Raw genomic sequence first — 20,229 nt, 5'->3', positions numbered from 1 at the left:
CCGTCTTCCGCTTCGCCGTGTAACTTTTCACTCACTTGGCCGTTAATTTTAAAACCGGCCCCGAAAGGTTCACCAACGGCCGGTTTTGAAATAAACGGTCGGAAATATTTCGAACACTTCACCACGACTTCACTCTCAACGCCTTTTTTGAAAAAATCTTAAAAAATTTCACGAACATTCTCTTCTTCCACTGCACTTTCAACGGACCTTTTGAACTAGTTCTTGAAATGTTTCACAGTATCGATCTGACATTTCGACGACGGCGAAAATGGCGGCGCCGAACGGTGTCAGGCGGTTGTCAAGACTTGTCACTTTAAACAAACTGGCTCAACCCGAAAATTAGAAATTTTCACGGGCCGTCGCTATTTTACCCACGCCATAAATTCCAAATTAAAAAACTTTTCTATGCACTTTAAAACACTTTCCGCTTGATATTTCTTCACGGGTAAACCGTCACTGTACAGATCTCGGCGAGATCTATCACCTTATCACTTTTAATTTCCGAAATATATAAAGTACACCTGTGTTTTTAGAGCACAAAGTTTTCCCCATACAAACGTATGGTGTGACGTCACGGAATTATTAAATCACTTTTTTATCGTCTATTTCCACTTATTTTGAACTGACTTTCACACACACAGTTTCGCTTTGCACTCATCTACAAGAATATACACAATTTGTTAGGTTTTATTGCATTCTACATGCACTTTTTTAACTTTCACCCGGAGCTACGTGGAGGCACGTCTGCTCGCTTTGAAGTGTCACACGCCACTGCAACCTCCACTTCTTGTGGTGCCCTTCCGTCAATTCCTTTACGTTTCAACTTTGCAACCATACTTCCCCCGGAACCCGATTTTGGTTTCCCGGAAGCTACTGAGAGCACCGAAGGTAGGTAGCGTCTCCCAATTGCTAATTGGCATCGTTTACGGTTAGAACTAGGGCGGTATCTAATCGCCTTCGATCCTCTAACTTTCGTTCTTGATTAATGAAAGCATCCTTGGCAAACGCTTTCGCTTCTGTGGGTCCTACGACGGTCTACGAATTTCACCTCTCGCGCCGTAATACCAATGCCCCCGACTACTTCTGTTAATCATTACCTCTTGGTCTATTACAAACCAACGAAACCACTCAGACCGAGGTCATGTTCCATTATTCCATGCAAAATTATTCTCGGCCAACGCCGGCCCCGGAGGACCGGACGCTTTGAACTAGCCTGCTTTGAGCACTCTAATTTGTTCAAGGTAAACGAGAGTTCCCGGGCACCATGAAGCAGGGTCGAACAAGACCTTGACCGACGAGGTCGCGGTGACAAGTCCTGACCCGTCACGGAGTAGAACGCCCAGGTACACCATTGTGAGTCGCAGCCGCGAGCGCGTACACGGACGGTCCCAACCGAGAGGCCGGGCGCCCGCGACGGACGCGAGTATGGACGGGGTATCAACTTCGAACGTTTTAACCGCAACAACTTTAATATACGCTAGTGGAGCTGGAATTACCGCGGCTGCTGGCACCAGACTTGCCCTCCACTTGATCCTTGCAAAAGGATTTATGCTCAACTCATTCCAATTATGGACCATCGTTAGAGAGGTCCATATTGTTATTTCTCGTTACTACCTCCCCGTGCCGGGATTGGGTAATTTACGCGCCTGCTGCCTTCCTTAGATGTGGTAGCCATTTCTCAGGCTCCCTCTCAGGAATCGAACCCTGATTCCCCGTTACCCGTCGCAACCATGGTAGTCCTCTACACTACCATCAATAGTTGATAGGGCAGACATTTGAAAGATCTGTCGTCAGTCGCAAGCGACCGTACGATCGGCATCCTTATCCAGATTTCAACTCAAAGCGCCCGGAGGCGATTGGTTTAACTAATAAGTGCACCAGTTCCGCCGACCCGGAGGCCAAGAGTCCCGGCATAATGCATGTATTAACTCTGGCTTTTCCACAGTTATCCAAGTAACTGTTTGGATGAGGATCTTGTAAATTATAGCTGTTATGCTGAGCCTTATGCGGTTTCACTTTCTAGGAAGCTTGTACTTAGACATGCATGGCTTAACCTTTGAGACGAGCGTATATCACTGGTAGGATCAATCAGAATTCGAGTCAATTGCTTGAACACGAACTACACTCTTGATCACGCGAGGCGCAAGTCCCCCGTGACCACCGAGATTTGTTCTGTGACGCCGGAGCGTCGTTGGCGCCACTCGATAGACTGCACAAGCAGGCAACGTCGGATGCATTGCACACGGCTAGCGCATCTCTCTGCACTGCGTCGGGTGTCCCAACGTCTGTCTTGAGACATTGCTAGGCCGGTACGGCACTCTGCGCACTCTTGCTTGGCCTCTTCGAGCGACGGGCCTCTAAGCAGGGTTGTATACCGGTACGACGCACGCACTAACGATCTCTCTACACTGCATGGAACTCATTCATAACCACCGTGACGGGAGACTTTGGTAGTACGCACGATACTCTGCGCATGTGTACATGTTTTACAACCCAGCCAACTTGAGCACCTAGGGGAAGTTGTGATGCCATCTGAACACCCACCGACTGATGCATTGAACGGCTAAAGTTGATCTTCAATCCGAACTGGCACTCTGCGGCGTGGAGGCAGTTGCGCGACCACTCCTATCCCAAACCAACAAAGCAAGGTGTATCCTACGTGCTCGGTACAAGCACACCACGACGGGACACATTGAACGGTTCAGCGATCTCTCTGCACTAGTGAAAGAACTCCAACGTGATACGGGAGAATTTGCTACAGCGGCTTCTCTGCACTTCTGGGCTACCACCATTGTGACGGGAGACATTGCTAGCGGTCACTCTGCACTAGTGGAAGAACTCCACCGTGATAAGGGAGACATTGCTAACGGTCACTCTGCACAGGTGCCAATACCACCTTGTGACGGGAAACATTGCGAGGAACCGATCGGCATCTCTGCGCGATTACTTGACGCACCCCCAACTTAGTCAACTGTTGAACTTTTTCGTAATCACGGCGGGACACATTGAACTAGCTCTAACGGATCTCTGCACGCATGGAACATGGTGGCGGGAATCATTGCTAGAACCGAACGGCGCCTCTGCGCGATGTACAAACACGCTCAACAGGAACCTCATATCGGCTGCCGAGCCGGAGCTCGAACAACTTGGACTTTCACCTCTAATTTATATCAACTCACCACTCCCCGAGGGATCCGCAGAATTGCTTCTGGGTCCCGTATCGTTATTTGCGATTCGTGTTTGCATTACACTACATTGAACTATTCCAACTTGTTTATCCGCATGGCGAACATTTGCTGCATTGAACATTTAAGTTCCACTTCGCTCTCCCCTACGTGGGTCTGAGCTTCGCTCTCAGGAAAAAAATATGCCACATTTGGTAGGGAAACCCCGTTTCATCACGCTATGTGCCCTGCACCATCTACCCTTATAAATTTTTTCAATGGATTAGATGCAAGGAACACCAGATCATGCACCACTACACAAAATAGCTCATCGAGCTTAGCGTGAATCCTTCGAGTTTCCCTAAGAAGTTAGATTGGTCTTGCAGAGTTTAAAGACAACGAAGCTTAGTTTCAAGCAATGATTTAGTATACGCGTATTAAAAACCCTTAACTATTACAACTTTTATGCTTGAAACCATCGCGACGAAGTCTTTGGGTCCGTAGACCCGTGATGTACTGCTACAGGGAACGTTTTGAAAGGGAGGGTAGTCCTTTCTGGGTCAGTAGACCTCGTACGCTGCCGTGCTCAGCGTAAGATAACAGCAAAAATGCCAGCTCCTGTCTCTTTAAGAGTCCGAAGACCCAAAATTCAATTTGATACTGACCACCTTAAGCGATTCTGGGGTTTCTGTAATTTTCGAGATTTTGTCCCAAGGTTGACCCCACCCTGGGCCGAGGCCTTGTACTATAAGGCCTAAATTTGCTTAAATATACGCTTATCAATTCGAGATCATAAGTTAGGATCATCGGCAGAACCCACCAGACACCACTTTTGCTTCATAAGTTCGGACTATGGTCATACGACGATTTTCACCGAGGAGGGGACGTATGACCCAAACGGGGCCTTTATGACCCACGGACACCTCAAACCATGCTCCTACGACTAAATAGAGGTTGAAACTTAATGTAAATGATAATAATCCCAGAAGCTGTTGGCGCGCCTAAGCTAGGGGCCCGTAGAGTAAAAAGGGTACCCCCAACAAAGTTGTCGTTTGACGTTCTGGTTTCACTTTTTATCATCTAAAATGAGTTTTCTACACGTTTTGAGGGGTTTTAGCAAAAAAAAATTTTTCGACTACTCGAGCTCTCTGGCCCGTTCGATGCACATTTTTGAAAAAACATATGAAGCTGCCCCTAGGTTCGGGGTGTCACAAAATGTTGAAAAGTGGTCAAAAAACCACTATCCAATTTCGGATATAGCATCATTAGACGAACTTAAAATTGTTCCACGACCCCTGTCTTCGACGTTACGTACTCGAGATAGTGCCAGCCCTAGGTCTGACCTTGCATTTTCGTCAAAATTTCAAGCACGCCCATAGGGACGGGTGAGAAAGCAGTCTTGAAGAAAAAAAACGTCTAACTTTAAACGGCCATAACTTTTGAACCAGAAGAGCTAGAGACGTAGTTTTTGCACCGTTGGAAAGGAAATTAAAAGTTGAGCAATACAAATACTCTTGGATTTAAGATCAGAGCATTGCAAGAGATAGTAAATGGCCTCTGAAGTAAGGGGTTCCCAAAGTACTTGGGGCCTTCATAGAACGTGTTCCAATGACATAGAAACTACGTCTGAAGTACTTGGGACCACCATGGAACATTATCAAAACTGCTAAAAAGGGTCTATGAAGTACTTGGGATCACCATGGAACAACATCGAAATTTATAAAAAGCAGTTTGGAAGAAAAAAAAACGTCTAACTTTAAACGGCCATAACTTTTGAACCAGAAGAGCTAGAGACATAATTTTTGCACCGTTGGAAAGGAAATTAAAAGTTGAGCAATACAAATACTCTTGGATTTAAGATCAGAGCATTGCAAGAGATAGTAAATGGCCTCTGAAGTAAGGGGGGTAGTACTTGGGGCCTTCATAGAACGTGTTCCAATGACATAGAAACTACGTCTGAAGTACTTGGGATCACCCTGGAACAACATCGAAATTTATAAAAAAGCAGTTTTGAAGAAAAAAACGTCTAACTTTAAACGGCCATAACTTTTGAACCAGAAGAGCTAGAGACGTAGTTTTTGCACCGTTGGAAAGGAAATTAAAAATAGCGAAGCAAGTTTTTGGAACACAATTAAAGCTCAGAGCAAGGGAACATATCAAAAATTGCCTCTGAAGTTGAAGATTTTGTGAAAAGTCTGTTGCTTTGGAGAAGGTTTTTAAACACTGATGAGCTTGTCGGCAAGCCTCCTTCGTGACTTGATTGTTTCGATGTGAGGACCGTGCGGACCACACCAGTGAGTCATATAAGTACACTCGTAGTAAGCTTTTGTTCACCTTGTACGGTTTGTGTTGTGCTCGACCGTCTTCACAGATAATGGACTTGGTGAATACTGGTGAAGCTTGGTGCGGGCTCCTTCCTTGTCAGACGAGTGACTTGACTTGGTGTGGAGACTGTTCCTTTACATTAGTTGACATGTGTCATGCTTTTTCCTTGTCAGCCGAGTGACTTGACATAGGTTGGAGAAGGACACTAAACACTAATGAGCTTGTCGACGTTTCTCCTCCTTGACTTGAATGTCTTGATGCTAGGAACGTGCCGACCAAACCAGTAAGCTTACACACATGCTCGTTACAAGTTGTATAAGTTGATCCGTTTGGGCCGGTTGCCTTGCACATGATGGTGTCGTTGACCATGTTCGGTTAACACGTCGTGTGTCGAAGTGGTCGGCCTTGGTAGTAGGATGTATTGTGCATGTGACGTGTTGACCTGGTTTGGTCGATGTGTCGTCGTGTACGAGATGACCTACTTACCCGTCAGTTGTCCAAGTTGTATCATGTGTTGACTTAGTTGACGTGTCATGTGCATGGATGATTGGCGTACGGGTCATGTATGGTGCACTTGCTTCAGTTGATGTACTGGATGTACTAGTACAGTTATATTAATTGTTTATTTCACGATCTGGTCTTTTGGCTGGATTGCGAAAAAAGTCCCAAATCCTGAACTCGAGAGGAAAGCGCTGATGACAACCTTTTGGACTGGAGCTCCCTAGAATTCGGCTTTTTCCTACTTTAAAGGGATGCACTGTTGTATGTATTGTTTATTCACGATCTGGTCGTTGGATTGGATCGTGAAAAAAAAGTCCCAGATCCTGAGCTCGACAGGAAAGCGCTGATGGCAAACATTTTGACTGGAAGTCCCTAGCATTCGGCTTTTTCTTATTGGCATTATGTGACACGTTTAGTGTGGCTATAACATTAATAATCCACCAAATGGCACCAACGCTTGGCAAAAGTCTCGAAACACTCCTATCCCGACGTACCAGCAACCGCAACACGATGCAAAATAAATTGCACGAGCTACTGATACTTGTACCATGCACGGTACACGGTACCAAAATATACCCCTGAAAGTGTGCAATTTGGTGCTATCCTAGGAAATTTGTATGGGGAAGCCTAGCTACGCGTGTCGCACGTTGCATGGTCGTCGATCAGAGGCATGCAAAAGCACCTATCTAGGGGAATTACTCTACGTTCTAGTAGCAAATGCGATTTTCCGGTCCAGCACGGCAGTACGCCTGCATGCATACACTCCATGTACCAAAAATGTATCAACCTAGGCGTTGCTCAGTAGCTTTTGGCGGCACATGTAAAAAGTATTCGAGTTCAGATTTCTGGGACTTAGCGTATTGTTCAACAATAATAACGAAAACTAAATTATAAATTGGTCAAAGGCTAGGCGTTTCTCAGTAGCTTTTGGCGCCACGTGGCAAAAGTATTCGAGTTCAGATTTCTGGGACTTAACGTATTTTTCAAACCTGATAATGAAAATTGAAGTACAAATGAGGCATTAGCTAGGCGTTGCCCAGCAGCTTTTGGCGCCACATGGAGAAAGTAGTCGAGTTCAAATTCCTGGGACGTAGCGTATGTTTCAATCATAATAAACCGAATCAAACATAAAAATGATGAAACTTACACCACGTCCCTAGGTTGTGCACAAAACGTAACGATAAAGTGCCGGCGAGGTTAGAGGTGCACCAAAATTGTGTACCGATTAGGGAAAGTACTCTATGTTCCTATGACTTGGGTGAAAAGTGTTGATTAACTGCTTGTTAGGATAGACATTTGCTTATCGTACACATCGCAAACGAACACCCCTTAGTGAGCAGTAGCAAAAGTCGATGGAAAAAAGCGAATGCAATACAAACTGATCAAGTACAATAAAGAACGTTACGTACTAGGACTTCTTTCCAAGAATGGTGTCCGCGACGGGAGGGCAAGCGTCCTTCCCAGGTTTTCCTAGTAAACCTTGTATGGTAAACATATCCAAGCCTACGTACTAGGACTTCTGTCCAAGAATGGTGTCCGCGACGATCGGGCACTGTGACGCAATTACCAAATCCTAGAATCGTACAAGCAGTGTGTACAAACATAAACATTAACGCGCTCGCTCGGGCTGCGTCGTCCGTGTTGAACACAAATGTGGGTGATTATATGAGTGGATGGACCAACACATACGTGGAGAAAACAGTTTTCTGCACGATGTGCACAGAGCTCATTTCGTCGTCCCGGGCGAATGGAAAAACACAAAAATCGCGAGTATCTTTCTAGGTTTCTGTTATAAAAGGGCAGGCCAAAAGGTGACTGGTTAAGATAAGCATTTTAAGCATACAAGCACTTAATTGCAACTTTTCCTACAAAAACTAGGTACGTACACGTAGATTGTATCAACATGGACATCCATGATCGCGTACGCCCGGGCTGCGCCCTCCGTGTTGTACTTTCCCTGATTGGTACACAATTTTGGTGCAAGTGTACCAACATGGACATCTATGAACGCGTACGCTCGGGCTGCGTCCTCCGTCTTGTACGTTCCCTGATCGGTGCACAGTTTTTCTGAACGGCTATCCCGACCGGCAACTTGTACCAACATGGACATCCATGAACGCGTACGTAGTGTACTTTCCCTGATCGGTACACAATGTTGGTGCACGGCATAGGAAATGGGCTTAAAATGGTCAAACTCAATCCATTTCAACTAAAAATAGTCGATAGTAGCTGTGCCGATGAAGTTGGGCACGATGCAAGTCAATGTTGTTTAATGAATAACATGTCCACCATACATTTCAATACAAAATTGCTCGGTCAGACCTACAAATGGCTATATCTCGAATACTAGGCGTCGGACTGGGGGGATGTAGAACAAATTTAAGTTCGTCTAATGATTTTACATCCGATGCTGGATAGTGGTTTTTTGACCACTTTTCAACATTTTGTGACACCCCGAACCTAGGGGCAGCTCCCTAGCTTTTTTCAAAAATGTGCACCGAACGGGCCAGAGAGCTCGAGTAGTCGAAAATTTTTTATCGCCAAAATCACTAAAAACGTGTAAAAAACTCAGTTAAGATGATAAAAAGTGAAACCAGAACGTCAAACGACAACTTTTTTGGGGGTACAGTATCGGACATTAAGATAGGACCCTTTTTTTTCAATGCACCGTGCACTTGTTTTGCCACGTTACTCGTGTTTGTGTGTGTGTATGTGTGTATGTGTGTGTGTATGTGTGTGAGTGAGTGTGTGTGTGTGTGTGTGTGTGTGTGTGTGTGTGTGTGTGTGTGTGTGTGTGTGTTTGTGTGTGTGTGTGTGTGTGTGTGCATGTGTGTGTGTGTAGTAGTAGAAAGTGAGTGTGCTTTTTAATATGTATTTGCAAGTGCGCGGGTTTGTGTCTGAAAAACATAGCTTGCCATGATGTCATATTGCGTTGAAATTATTCTTATTATGTGTGATATCATGTGAAACATTGTGCGTTTACACTTGGATAAAAACTAAAGTTTGCATCGACAGCAGCCCTTGTTCCTCGGACGAAAACGCAGGTCTGCTGTTTCAGGAATGTGAATGCGACACCGGTGCGAAATGGACACACGCACAATAGCAATGAACTCGGCATTCTCTCACAGGTGTTTCTCCAGTGCACGCCATTGAAAGGCCTTCGTGCATCTCTGCGTTGCACGTTGTGTGCGAATGGTAAACTTTGTGCGTGCATTGAGCTGGCGCGCAGTTGTTCTTTTCAATGGGCGTTTTGTTTCATGAGCGCGGCAGTATTCTGTTCTCGATTTTGAAGGGAAGACGCTTACTCGCGTACTCGTTGATAGTTTTTATCCATGCGATGTTTTCGCTGCTCGACAACGATGTTATTCATCGCGTATAGAAGTAGAACGCAGGCAGAGCACGGGATCAGCCGTGTCCAAGTTTTTAACCAGCGCGTTCTTGACGGTCCAAGCAAGCAATGTTAGTAACAATGGGTCGAGGTAAACGTTGTACCGATTATCAGCGCCATATGTAAAAGCGAATGGCTGCTGCTGGCATTAAGCGCAAAAGGATCGAGTTCGTAATGGAACGATCGCGCACTTTTGTGGCAAACGCGCTTCGGACAGCCGAAACGTGCTTAGACAACTGAAACGCGCTTGGACAACCGAAACGCGCAAGTCAACCGGACGTCCTCAGAAGACCACGGCGAAAGAAGACCGTAACATTGTTAATATATCGAAAACACACTGATCGCGAGGGCGGTGGTCCTGCTTATCACACCAAAAACCTAACCCAAAACACAAAAAAGCTACTTACAAATCTATCCGAAACGACCTACTTGTGAAACAAACACACACATCAATACACATTCAAACATACATCCACACACACACACACACATGCACACACACATACACACACACACATACACACACATACACACACACACAAACACAAACACATACAAACCACTCATAAACTTGGCCCAACGGGTGCACGGTGCGTTAAAAACCCAATGCCCTATCTTTCTGTCCGATACTGTATGACTATAGTCCGAACTTATGAAGCAAAAAAGGTGTCTGGTGGGTTCTGCCGATGATCTTAACCTATGATTTTGAGTTTCCACCCTTTCAAAACGTTCCCTGTAGCAGTACATCACGGGTCTACGGACCCAAAGACTTCGTTGCGATGGTTTCAAGCATAAAAGTTGTAACAGTTAAGGGTTTTTAATACGCGTATATTAAATCATTGCTTGAAACTAAGCTTCGTTGTCTTTAAACTCTGCAAGACCAATCTAACTTCTTAGGGAAACTCGAAGAATTCACGCGAAGCTCGGTGAGCCATTTTGGGTAGTGGTTCATGATCTGGTGTTCATTGCATCTAATCCAATGAATAAATTTATAGGGGTTTATGATGCAGGGCACATAGCGTGATGAAACGGGGTTTCCCTACCAAATGTGGCATATTTTTTTCCTGAGAGCGAAGCTCAGACCCACGTAGGGGAGAGCGAAGTGGAACTTAAATGTTCAATGCAGCAAATGTTCGCCATGCGGATAAACAAGTTGGAATAGTTCAATGTAGTGTAATGCAAACACGAATCGCAAATAACGATACGGGACCCAGAAGCAATTCTGCGGATCCCTCGGGGAGTGGTGAGTTGATATAAATTAGAGGTGAAAGTCCAAGTTGTTCGAGCTCCGGCTCGGCAGCCGATATGAGGTTCCTGTTGAGCGTGTTTGTACATCGCGCAGAGGCGCCGTTCGGTTCTAGCAATGATTCCCGCCACCATGTTCCATGCGTGCAGAGATCCGTTAGAGCTAGTTCAATGTGTCCCGCCGTGATTACGAAAAAGTTCAACAGTTGACTAAGTTGGGGGTGCGTCAAGTAATCGCGCAGAGATGCCGATCGGTTCCTCGCAATGTTTCCCGTCACAAGGTGGTATTGGCACCTGTGCAGAGTGACCGTTAGCAATGTCTCCCTTATCACGGTGGAGTTCTTCCACTAGTGCAGAGTGACCGCTAGCAATGTCTCCCGTCACAATGGTGGTAGCCCAGAAGTGCAGAGAAGCCGCTGTAGCAAATTCTCCCGTATCACGTTGGAGTTCTTTCACTAGTGCAGAGAGATCGCTGAACCGTTCAATGTGTCCCGTCGTGGTGTGCTTGTACCGAGCACGTAGGATACACCTTGCTTTGTTGGTTTGGGATAGGAGTGGTCGCGCAACTGCCTCCACGCCGCAGAGTGCCAGTTCGGATTGAAGGTCAACTTTAGCCGTTCAATGCATCAGTCGGTGGGTGTTCAGATGGCATCACAACTTCCCCTAGGTGCTCAAGTTGGCTGGGTTGTAAAACATGTACACATGCGCAGAGTATCGTGCGTACTAGCAAAGTCTCCCTTGACGGTGGTTATGAATGAGTTCCATGCAGTGCAGAGAGATCGTTAGTGCGTGCAATGTACCAGTCGATGTGTCGTACCGGTATACAACCCTGCTTAGAGGCCCGTCGCTCGAAGAGGCCAAGCAAGAGTGCGCAGAGTGCCGTACCGGCCTAGCAATGTCTCCAGACATACGTTGGAACACCCGACGCAGTGCAGAGAGATCCGCTAGCCGTGTGCAATGCATCCGACGTTGCCTGCTTGTGCAGTCTATCGAGTGGCGCCAACGACGCTCCGGCGTCACAGAACAAATCTCGGTGGTCACGGGGGACTTGCGCCTCGCGTGATCAAGAGTGTAGTTCGTGTTCAAGCAATTGACTCGAATTCTGATTGATCCTACCAGTGATATACGCTCGTCTCAAAGGTTAAGCCATGCATGTCTAAGTACAAGCTTCCTAGAAAGTGAAACCGCATAAGGCTCAGCATAACAGCTATAATTTACAAGATCCTCATCCAAACAGTTACTTGGATAACTGTGGAAAAGCCAGAGTTAATACATGCATTATGCCGGGACTCTTGGCCTCCGGGTCGGCGGAACTGGTGCACTTATTAGTTAAACCAATCGCCTCCGGGCGCTTTGAGTTGAAATCTGGATAAGGATGCCGATCGTACGGTCGCTTGCGACTGACGACAGATCTTTCAAATGTCTGCCCTATCAACTATTGATGGTAGTGTAGAGGACTACCATGGTTGCGACGGGTAACGGGGAATCAGGGTTCGATTCCTGAGAGGGAGCCTGAGAAATGGCTACCACATCTAAGGAAGGCAGCAGGCGCGTAAATTACCCAATCCCGGCACGGGGAGGTAGTAACGAGAAATAACAATATGGACCTCTCTAACGATGGTCCATAATTGGAATGAGTTGAGCATAAATCCTTTTGCAAGGATCAAGTGGAGGGCAAGTCTGGTGCCAGCAGCCGCGGTAATTCCAGCTCCACTAGCGTATATTAAAGTTGTTGCGGTTAAAACGTTCGAAGTTGATACCCCGTCCATACTCGCGTCCGTCGCGGGCGCCCGGCCTCTCGGTTGGGACCGTCCGTGTACGCGCTCGCGGCTGCGACTCACAATGGTGTACCTGGGCGTTCTACTCCGTGACGGGTCAGGACTTGTCACCGCGACCTCGTCGGTCAAGGTCTTGTTCGACCCTGCTTCATGGTGCCCGGGAACTCTCGTTTACCTTGAACAAATTAGAGTGCTCAAAGCAGGCTAGTTCAAAGCGTCCGGTCCTCCGGGGCCGGCGTTGGCCGAGAATAATTTTGCATGGAATAATGGAACATGACCTCGGTCTGAGTGGTTTCGTTGGTTTGTAATAGACCAAGAGGTAATGATTAACAGAAGTAGTCGGGGGCATTGGTATTACGGCGCGAGAGGTGAAATTCGTAGACCGTCGTAGGACCCACAGAAGCGAAAGCGTTTGCCAAGGATGCTTTCATTAATCAAGAACGAAAGTAAGAGGATCGAAGGCGATTAGATACCGCCCTAGTTCTAACCGTAAACGATGCCAATTAGCAATTGGGAGACGCTACCTACCTTCGGTGCTATCAGTAGCTTCCTGGAAACCAAAATCGGGTTCCTGGGGAAGTATGGTTGTTAAGTTGAAACTTAAAGGAATTGACGGAAGGGCACCACAAGAAGTGGAGCTTGCAGTCGCAATCGAGAGCTCGACCCGAACGGACGTGTTTGCGCAGTGCTCCGTGTTGTGAGAAGGTGTTCGTGAGACCAAGAGAGTGGGAGCGATGGTTATTCGTGTTACGAATAATAGTGAGCGAGTATATGTGAAGTGGAAGCGAGGGTGAACTTTTTGAAACTATCTAGAACTTTCTCGGTTGTTGCCGCGCGTGGCTTCCTTTTGCCCGCGCGTGTGTGTATACGTGTGTGAGTGTGTGCGCAAGCAAGTGGAACATTCTCGGCTGTTGACGTGCGTAGCGCTCTGTTGCCCGCGCGTGTGCTTCGTGTAAGCGAGTGTGTGCGCGAGAACGAGTTTTTTGGAACTATCTGGAACCTCCTCGGCTGTTGCCGTGCGTGGCTTCCTTTTACCCGCGCGTGTGTGTATACGTGTGTGAGTGTGTGCGCAAGCGAGTGGAACATTCTCGGCTGTTGACGTGCGGGGCGCTCCGTTGCCCGCGCGTGTGCTTCGTGTAAGCGAGTGTGTGCGCGAGCGCGAGTAGAATTTTCTAGAATTATCTAGAACTTTCTCGGCTGTTGCCGCGCGTGGCGCTCCGTTGCCCGCGCGTAGCGCTCCGTGTCGCTGTGTGTGCGCTTCTCATAGCATCACAGCGCCGGGGAAATGCGTGGTGGCGGGGGGTAACAACCCGCCACCATGGATAAGCAACTGAGAGGAAGGACTATATCGGTCGATGAGCGTCCTGCCGTCGTTATAAGGAAGTTGGTGAGCGAGAAAAAACTCGGGACTATCGTCGAGGAACTGTCAACGGCAGGAGTGCCAGCGAGGACCATGGCGACGGGAGGAGTGAAATCGGCGGGAACGGCGACGAAGCTGACGACTTCAACACCGGTTTCCACCGGAGAAGTGCGTCGGATGCTGGCGAATGCGAAAGCTGACAATGAGACGACGGTCAGCATTGTCAAGCGGTTGGAGGAGCAAATCCAGTTGCTGCGCTTGCAAATGGAGGCCTCCAACGAGCAACTGAAGGAAGCGCAAAGGGAGGTAAGAGAGGCGCGCGAAGAAGCTCGGGTACGTGAAGCGGAACACCGCGAAGAGCTTCGCAAGGAGAAAGAGCTCTTCAACGCTCTTCTAGCGCAAACCCTTGGTGGAACCAGCGGAGCTCGGCTAGAGAGCCAGCAGGAACTGCAGCGAGAGCAGGAGCTGCTTCGGAGGATGGAAAGCCAGCAACGACAAGAACAGCGGCAACAGCTGGAAGATCAACAGCGCCAAAGGTGGCGTCAGCAGCAGCAGAAACAACAACGGCAGCAGCGGCTACCTGCGCAGCAATGGCCGACGGTGCAGCAGAGCGTGCGTGCTCAGCGTCAAGGCGTTGCGGAGTCGGCATCCTCGGCGGTACTTGACGAGGCAGGAACGTGGGTGGAGGTCGTTCGCGGAAACCGGCGTGGGAATAAACAGAACGGAGTGAATCTGCCCCAGCAGTCAGCCCAGCGGCAGCCAGCACACCGGCAGCATCAGCAGTGGCCGCACCAGCAAAATGGGCAACAGCAGCAGCGGACGGACATTCATCAGCGACGAAAACGCCCGGACGAAATCGTCGTTGTGCCCGCCCCAGGAGTGTCCTACAAGGACATGTATGTGAAGATCCGGACCAACCCGCGGTTTGCCGATTTCCAGCGGCAAATTGGGGTTGGCAGAAGAACGCCGAAGGACCACCTCCTGCTGCCTTTGTCCCACGACGTCGATAGCGCGAAGCTGAAGGACATCATCCAGGAGGTCATCGGGGAGAGTGGATCGGTAACCGTCAGGACAGAGATGGCTGAGGTCGTCCTGACTGGAATCGACAACATGATCGACGAGGAGGCGATCAAAAAGGCGTTCATGACCGCTCTTGGAAAGCAGTCATTGGTGGCCACCGTGAACCTTTGGGAGCGCCGAGACATGACAAAGCGGGCTCACGTGCGTCTCTCACGAGCAGAAGCGGAACTCGTCAAGGATCGCCGATCGGTGCTGGGCTACACGTATTGTTCGGTACATGAAGCCCGAAAAGTATCGGGTCAGCTGACTCGCTGCTTCCGGTGTCTGGAGCGGGGACACATCGCCGCGACGTGTACGGGGGAGGATCAGTCCAAGCGTTGCTTACGGTGTGGTGACCAAACTCACAAGGCGTCGGGTTGCACCAATGAGATCAAGTGCATGCTGTGTGGCGGCGCCCACCGTATTGGTGCCACAGCCTGCGGTGGACAACCCTCGAACTGAAATGGAGGCGCTACAGATCTACGTCAATCGCAGTAGGAGCGCGCAAGACCTGGCGCTCAACACGATGCGGATGGAGCGGGCGGACGTCTGTCTGATGGTGGAGCTGCACAGTGTCCCCAGGAACAATGGGAACTGGGTAGCCGACAGGGACGGGAAGGTGGCCATCATAGCCAGCAGCAAAACGTATCCGGTTCAGCAAGTGGTCTCCGTGACGCAGTCTGGGATCGCGGCTGCCCGGATCAATGACGTTCTCTTCATATGTTGCTACGTGTCGCCCTCAGCGGGCGTCTCTGAGTTCGAGGAGGTAATGCAGCGCATCGATGTGTTGGCGAGAGGTCACCCGCGCGTCGTCTTTGCGGGGGATCTCAATGCGTGGCACACCGCTTGGGGAAGTTGCCGCACCAATGCAAAGGGAGAGGCTGTGGTCCAGCTCGTCGACAGCTTGGGGCTGGAGGTGTTAAACACCGGCACCGCCCCAACCTTCCTGGGCAACGGAGTGGCTCGCCCGAGCGTGATGGACGTTGCCTTCGCCAGCAGCAGCATCGCCGGAGTCAACACCATTCCGGAGCATCGGTGGAGGATTATTAGCATATACTCGTACAGCAACTACGTGTACATTCGGTTTGCTGTAGGGGAGCTGCTCCAGCGGCCAGCGGCAGATAGTCGTCGACAGGAGGGTCCTTCCACGCGAGAAAGCGGCACGAGATGGCGTACCCGTCATTTCGACGCCGAGCTTTTCGGTGTAGCGCTCGACGTAGCTTCGTTCGCAGAGCAGGTTACAAGTGCCGAAAGCTTGGAGAGAGTCATGATGGAAGCTTGTGACGCAGCCATGGCGCGAGTGTTCCCTTCACAAGGTCACTCGGGACGACCTGCTTATTGGTGTACGCCAGCAATCGAGGTCCTGTGTGAGAACTGCCGCCTCGCTAAGGAACGCCTTGAAGCTGCCATCGACGAGGAAGAGCAGATCGCCGCAGCCAGCAACCTTCTCCAGGTGCGGACCGCCCTGGACTCATCCATCACCACCAGCAAGAAGGAGCATTTCGATGAAATACTGCGGGGCCTCGCGGAAGACGAGACGGGACAATGGTACCGCAACGTACTTAGCCGCCTTAGTGGAAGCTGGACGGCGAGGGAGCGCGATTCATCGGTGCTAGAGGGCATCGTTTCCACTCTGTTCCCCCAGCATCCTCCGGTAGACTGGCCAGCGTCACCAGGCCAAGTCCTGGAGAGGGGAGAGGAGGAACCAGTTCGGGACGTTAATGAACAGGAGCTGCTGGACATCGCGAGCTCGCTGAACCCGAGGAAGGCTCCAGGACTGGATGGTGTGCCAAACGCCGCTTTGACGGCCGCCATCCGGAAGCATACGGACATCTTCAAGAAGTTGTTCCAGGAATGCTTGGACAACGAGCGGTTCCCGGATGAGTGGAAGAAGCAGAAACTGGCCCTGATCCCCAAGCCGGGCAAGCCACCGGGGCTCGCTTCATCCTTCCGCCCGATTCTGCTGCTGAACAACCCGGGCAAAGTGTACGAGCGGTTGCTGTTGTCGCGAATAAACGATGTCATCGAGGATCCTGAATCACCGAGGTTGGCAGAAAACCAGTACGGGTTCAGGAGGGGCCGTTCGACAGTGCAGGCGATTCAGCTGGTGGTGGATGCAGGCAGTCACGCGATGTCATTTGGCCGTACAAACAACAGGGATAAACGCTGCCTTCTAGTTGTGGCGCTGGATGTGCGTAATGCGTTTAACACTGCCAGCTGGCAGTGCATCGCTACGGCGCTGGAGGACAAAGGCGTGCCGAGGCAGCTCCGCAACATCCTTAGAGACTACTTTGCCAACAGGGAGCTCGTCTATGACACCGCAGACGGGCCCGTTACACGCCGAGTGACTGCAGGTGTTCCACAGGGGTCCATTCTGGGCCCGACCCTGTGGAACATCATGTACGACGGCGTGTTGCGGGTCGAGCTCCCTGAAGGGGCTAGCGTCATCGGCTATGCGGATGACATAGTGGTCATGGCACGGGGTTGCACACCACAGGAGGCGGCATTGGTGGCTGAACAGGCGGTGTACGCGATTGCGGCTTGGATGGAGGACCATCACCTGCAGCTCGCTCCGGAGAAGACGGAAGGAGTAATGATCTCCAGTCTGCGAAGAGGTCAACTGAAGGTGCCGTTCCGCGTAGGGGACACCATCATACACAGCAAACAGTCGATCCGGTATCTGGGGGTCCAGATCCATGACCACCTGTCGTGGAAGCCGCACGTGGAGCTGTCGATGGCTAAAGCCCTCCGCGTAGTAGGTGTGGTCACCGCAGTAATGAGGAACCACAGTGGGCCCCAGGCGGCCAAGCATCGGCTGTTGGCGGCAGTGGCGGAGTCGATCATCCGGTATGCTGCCCCCGTGTGGTCCGAGGCGACGGATCTGCAGTGGTGCCAGAGGAAGCTGGCCCAGGTGCAGAGGCCCCTGGCTCGCGGTGTCACCAGCTCGTTCGTGTCGGTGGCATATGAGACAGGAGTCGCACTGGCAGGCCTTGTGCCGTTCCGACTGCTGGTACGGGAGGACGCAAGATGCCATCGGAGGCTCCTAGCTGCCCCGGGCGCCAGCCGCAAGGACATCCGGCTGGAGGAGCGGCAGGGGACTCTCCAGGAGTGGCAGCGAGCGTGGGATGCGGCGGCCGCAGCTCCAACGGCCAGTCGGTACGCGGTCTGGGCCCACCGAATGATCCCGGACTTGCACTTGTGGATGAGTAGGCGACATGGAGAAGTGGATTTCCACCTCTCGCAGGTATTAACCGGACATGGATTCTTCCGGGAATACCTCCATGTCTGCGGTTTTGCCCCATCGGCGGAATGCCCACGGTGCCCGGGGTCGGTTGAGTCGGTGGCGCATGTGCTGTTCCGGTGCGAGGTTTTCCACGAGATCCGAGTGGAGCTGATGGGATACGGCACCAGCGATCCAGTGAGCGAGGACAATCTCGGCATGAAGCTGCTGGAGAGCCCCGAGCGGTGGAACAACATCCAGGAAGCTGCACGTGAATTACGAAGGTGTTGCAACAGCTTTGGCGTGAGGACGAGCTACAGCTCAATCTCCAGGCCCACCTTGCAGCACTACCGACGAGAGCAGCAGCGGTAGACGCCGGTCCGCCGGATGGTGAGCAGGTGTCGGTTGATGGGGTGGCGGAACTCTTTCGATCCAACCGAGGTCGAGCCAGACGGACCAGAAGAGGTCGCTGGAGGGCGGAGAAACGGGCGGAAGTGCGCCTTACATCCGCAATGGCAGCAGCCGAACGGGAACGCGAAGAAACCATCCTGATGGCGGCGGTGCGGGCGGAGGAAGCAGGAGAAGCGCCACCACCCATCCCCATTAGAGGACGCGGACTGCCTCCTTCTCCGAGAATGATAATAGCGCGGCACGAACGGAGACTGTATCTGCAACGTCTCTACCGTCAACGCGCCAGGGAAGGGACTCTACCACCAGTCCCACATGGTAGAAGCCGGAGGAGCAGGTCAGCCCCTTCGGAAGCTGATATCATCCGACGGCGGATGAGAAGGCGTGAGATGGAGCGGTTACGCCGAGTATCACGTAGGATGCCATCTAACCAGGGAGCGCGTGAGGCGCTATCCGCAGACGCCCTGGCAGCCATCACGGAAGCGACTACCTCCGGCCGTTAAACAAGGAGGATTATGGGATAGGGGGTTTAGAGGAAAGCGAAAGGAATGGCATGAAAAAATGCGTTGGGGGAGCAATTCCGTTATGCGAATGAAAAAGGAATGAAATGTCCATGAAACAATAAAGGCGATGCCACGTGCGTAATATACTCCCGGTCCCAAGCCCTGCTAGGGAAAAGGTCCAGGAGAGGGAGATAAGGATTAAATGTAAGACAAGTTAAGCTTATACTGAATAAATCCTTGAGCATTAAAAAAAAAGAAGTGGAGCTTGCGGCTTAATTTGACTCAAAACTTGAAAACTTACCAGGTCCGAACTTATTGAGGTAAGACAGATTGATAGTTCTTTCTCAAACTTAAGGGTAGTGGTGCATGGCCGTTCTAAGTTCGTGGAATGATTTGTCTGGTTAATTCCGGTAACGAACGCGACTCAGTTAAGCTAACTAGAACGCTGTCAGTAGTGTGCCTCCGGGCGCACCTGACGTTAGGAGTGGCGGGTGTCCTCACGGCTGCCCGTCACTTAGTTTGCCCTGCTTAGCGGGACAACTTGTGTTTAGCAAGATGAGATTGAGCGATAACAGGTCCGTGATGCCCTTAGATGTTCTGGGCTGCACGCGTGCTACAATGTGAGCAGCAGCGTGTTCTCGCCTTATGGCGCCCCCATTCCGAGAGGAACGGGAAATCACCCAAATGCTCATTTAGTAGGAATTGGGGACTGCAATGGTCCCCATGAACCTGGAATTTCTAGTAAGTGCTAGTCATTAGCTAGCGCTAATTACGTCCCTGCCCTTTGTACACACCGCCCGTCGCTACTACCGATGGATTATTTAGTGAGGTCTCTGGAGGCACACCTTCCGCGATTCCTTCGTGAGTTGCAGTTGGCACGGCCGAAGTTGACCGAACTTGATGATTTAGAGGAAGTAAAAGTCGTAACAAGGTTTCCGTAGGTGAACCTGCGGAAGGATCATTAACGTGGTTTTTGAATGAGTAATAACAAGGTTGAAGTGTTATGTTGGAGGTCGAGTGCGCTGCATACCAAACTTTGAACGCGGTAACTTGCACTCGGCGCCGACATGCACTCCCAAACCGTAGTTTTGATATGTGTGGGGAGTTCCTTACGGTTCTTCCTCCCAGAGATCGTCACTATCTGGGACGTACATTAATTTGTACCTGCATTAGCGTACGCTTTTTTAGAGAGCATATCAAGACGTCTCGTAAGAGACAACACTTGTACTTGTACAAGTTTGAGTAACCCATTGTTGCAGGTCGAGTGTGTTGCATACC

The 20,229-nt window shown here is 50.2% G+C and overlaps 1 protein-coding gene across 1 annotated transcript; it reads left to right on the top strand.

Annotated features, from left to right (window-relative positions):
- The first annotated feature begins 778 nt into the window (after nt 1-778).
- LOC125906839 (putative uncharacterized protein DDB_G0271606) lies at nt 779-15,088 on the top strand. Its single transcript, XM_049607483.1, has 3 exons — nt 779-1,138; nt 12,721-14,982; nt 15,065-15,088. The coding sequence occupies exons 2-3, from the start codon at nt 13,720-13,722 to the stop codon at nt 15,086-15,088; spliced, it is 1,287 nt and encodes a 428-aa protein (XP_049463440.1). The 5' UTR covers nt 779-1,138; nt 12,721-13,719.
- Nucleotides 15,089-20,229: the final 5,141 nt, after the last annotated feature.

The sequence above is a fragment of the Anopheles coluzzii genome, chromosome X (genome assembly GCF_943734685.1).
Source record: "Anopheles coluzzii chromosome X, AcolN3, whole genome shotgun sequence".
In the NCBI taxonomy this organism is placed as follows: domain Eukaryota; kingdom Metazoa; phylum Arthropoda; class Insecta; order Diptera; family Culicidae; genus Anopheles; species Anopheles coluzzii.
This window is presented reverse-complemented; position numbering and strand designations above follow the sequence as displayed.

Bases quoted from the DNA above. Each gene is read 5' to 3' on its own strand.
- LOC125906839 (XM_049607483.1), top strand. From the start codon at position 13,720: ATGGATAAGCAACTGAGAGGAAGGACTATATCGGTCGATGAGCGTCCT. The intron at 14,983-15,064 runs GTGCGTCTCTCA...CGGTACATGAAG, and splicing joins ACATGACAAAGCGGGCTCAC to CCCGAAAAGTATCGGGTCAG.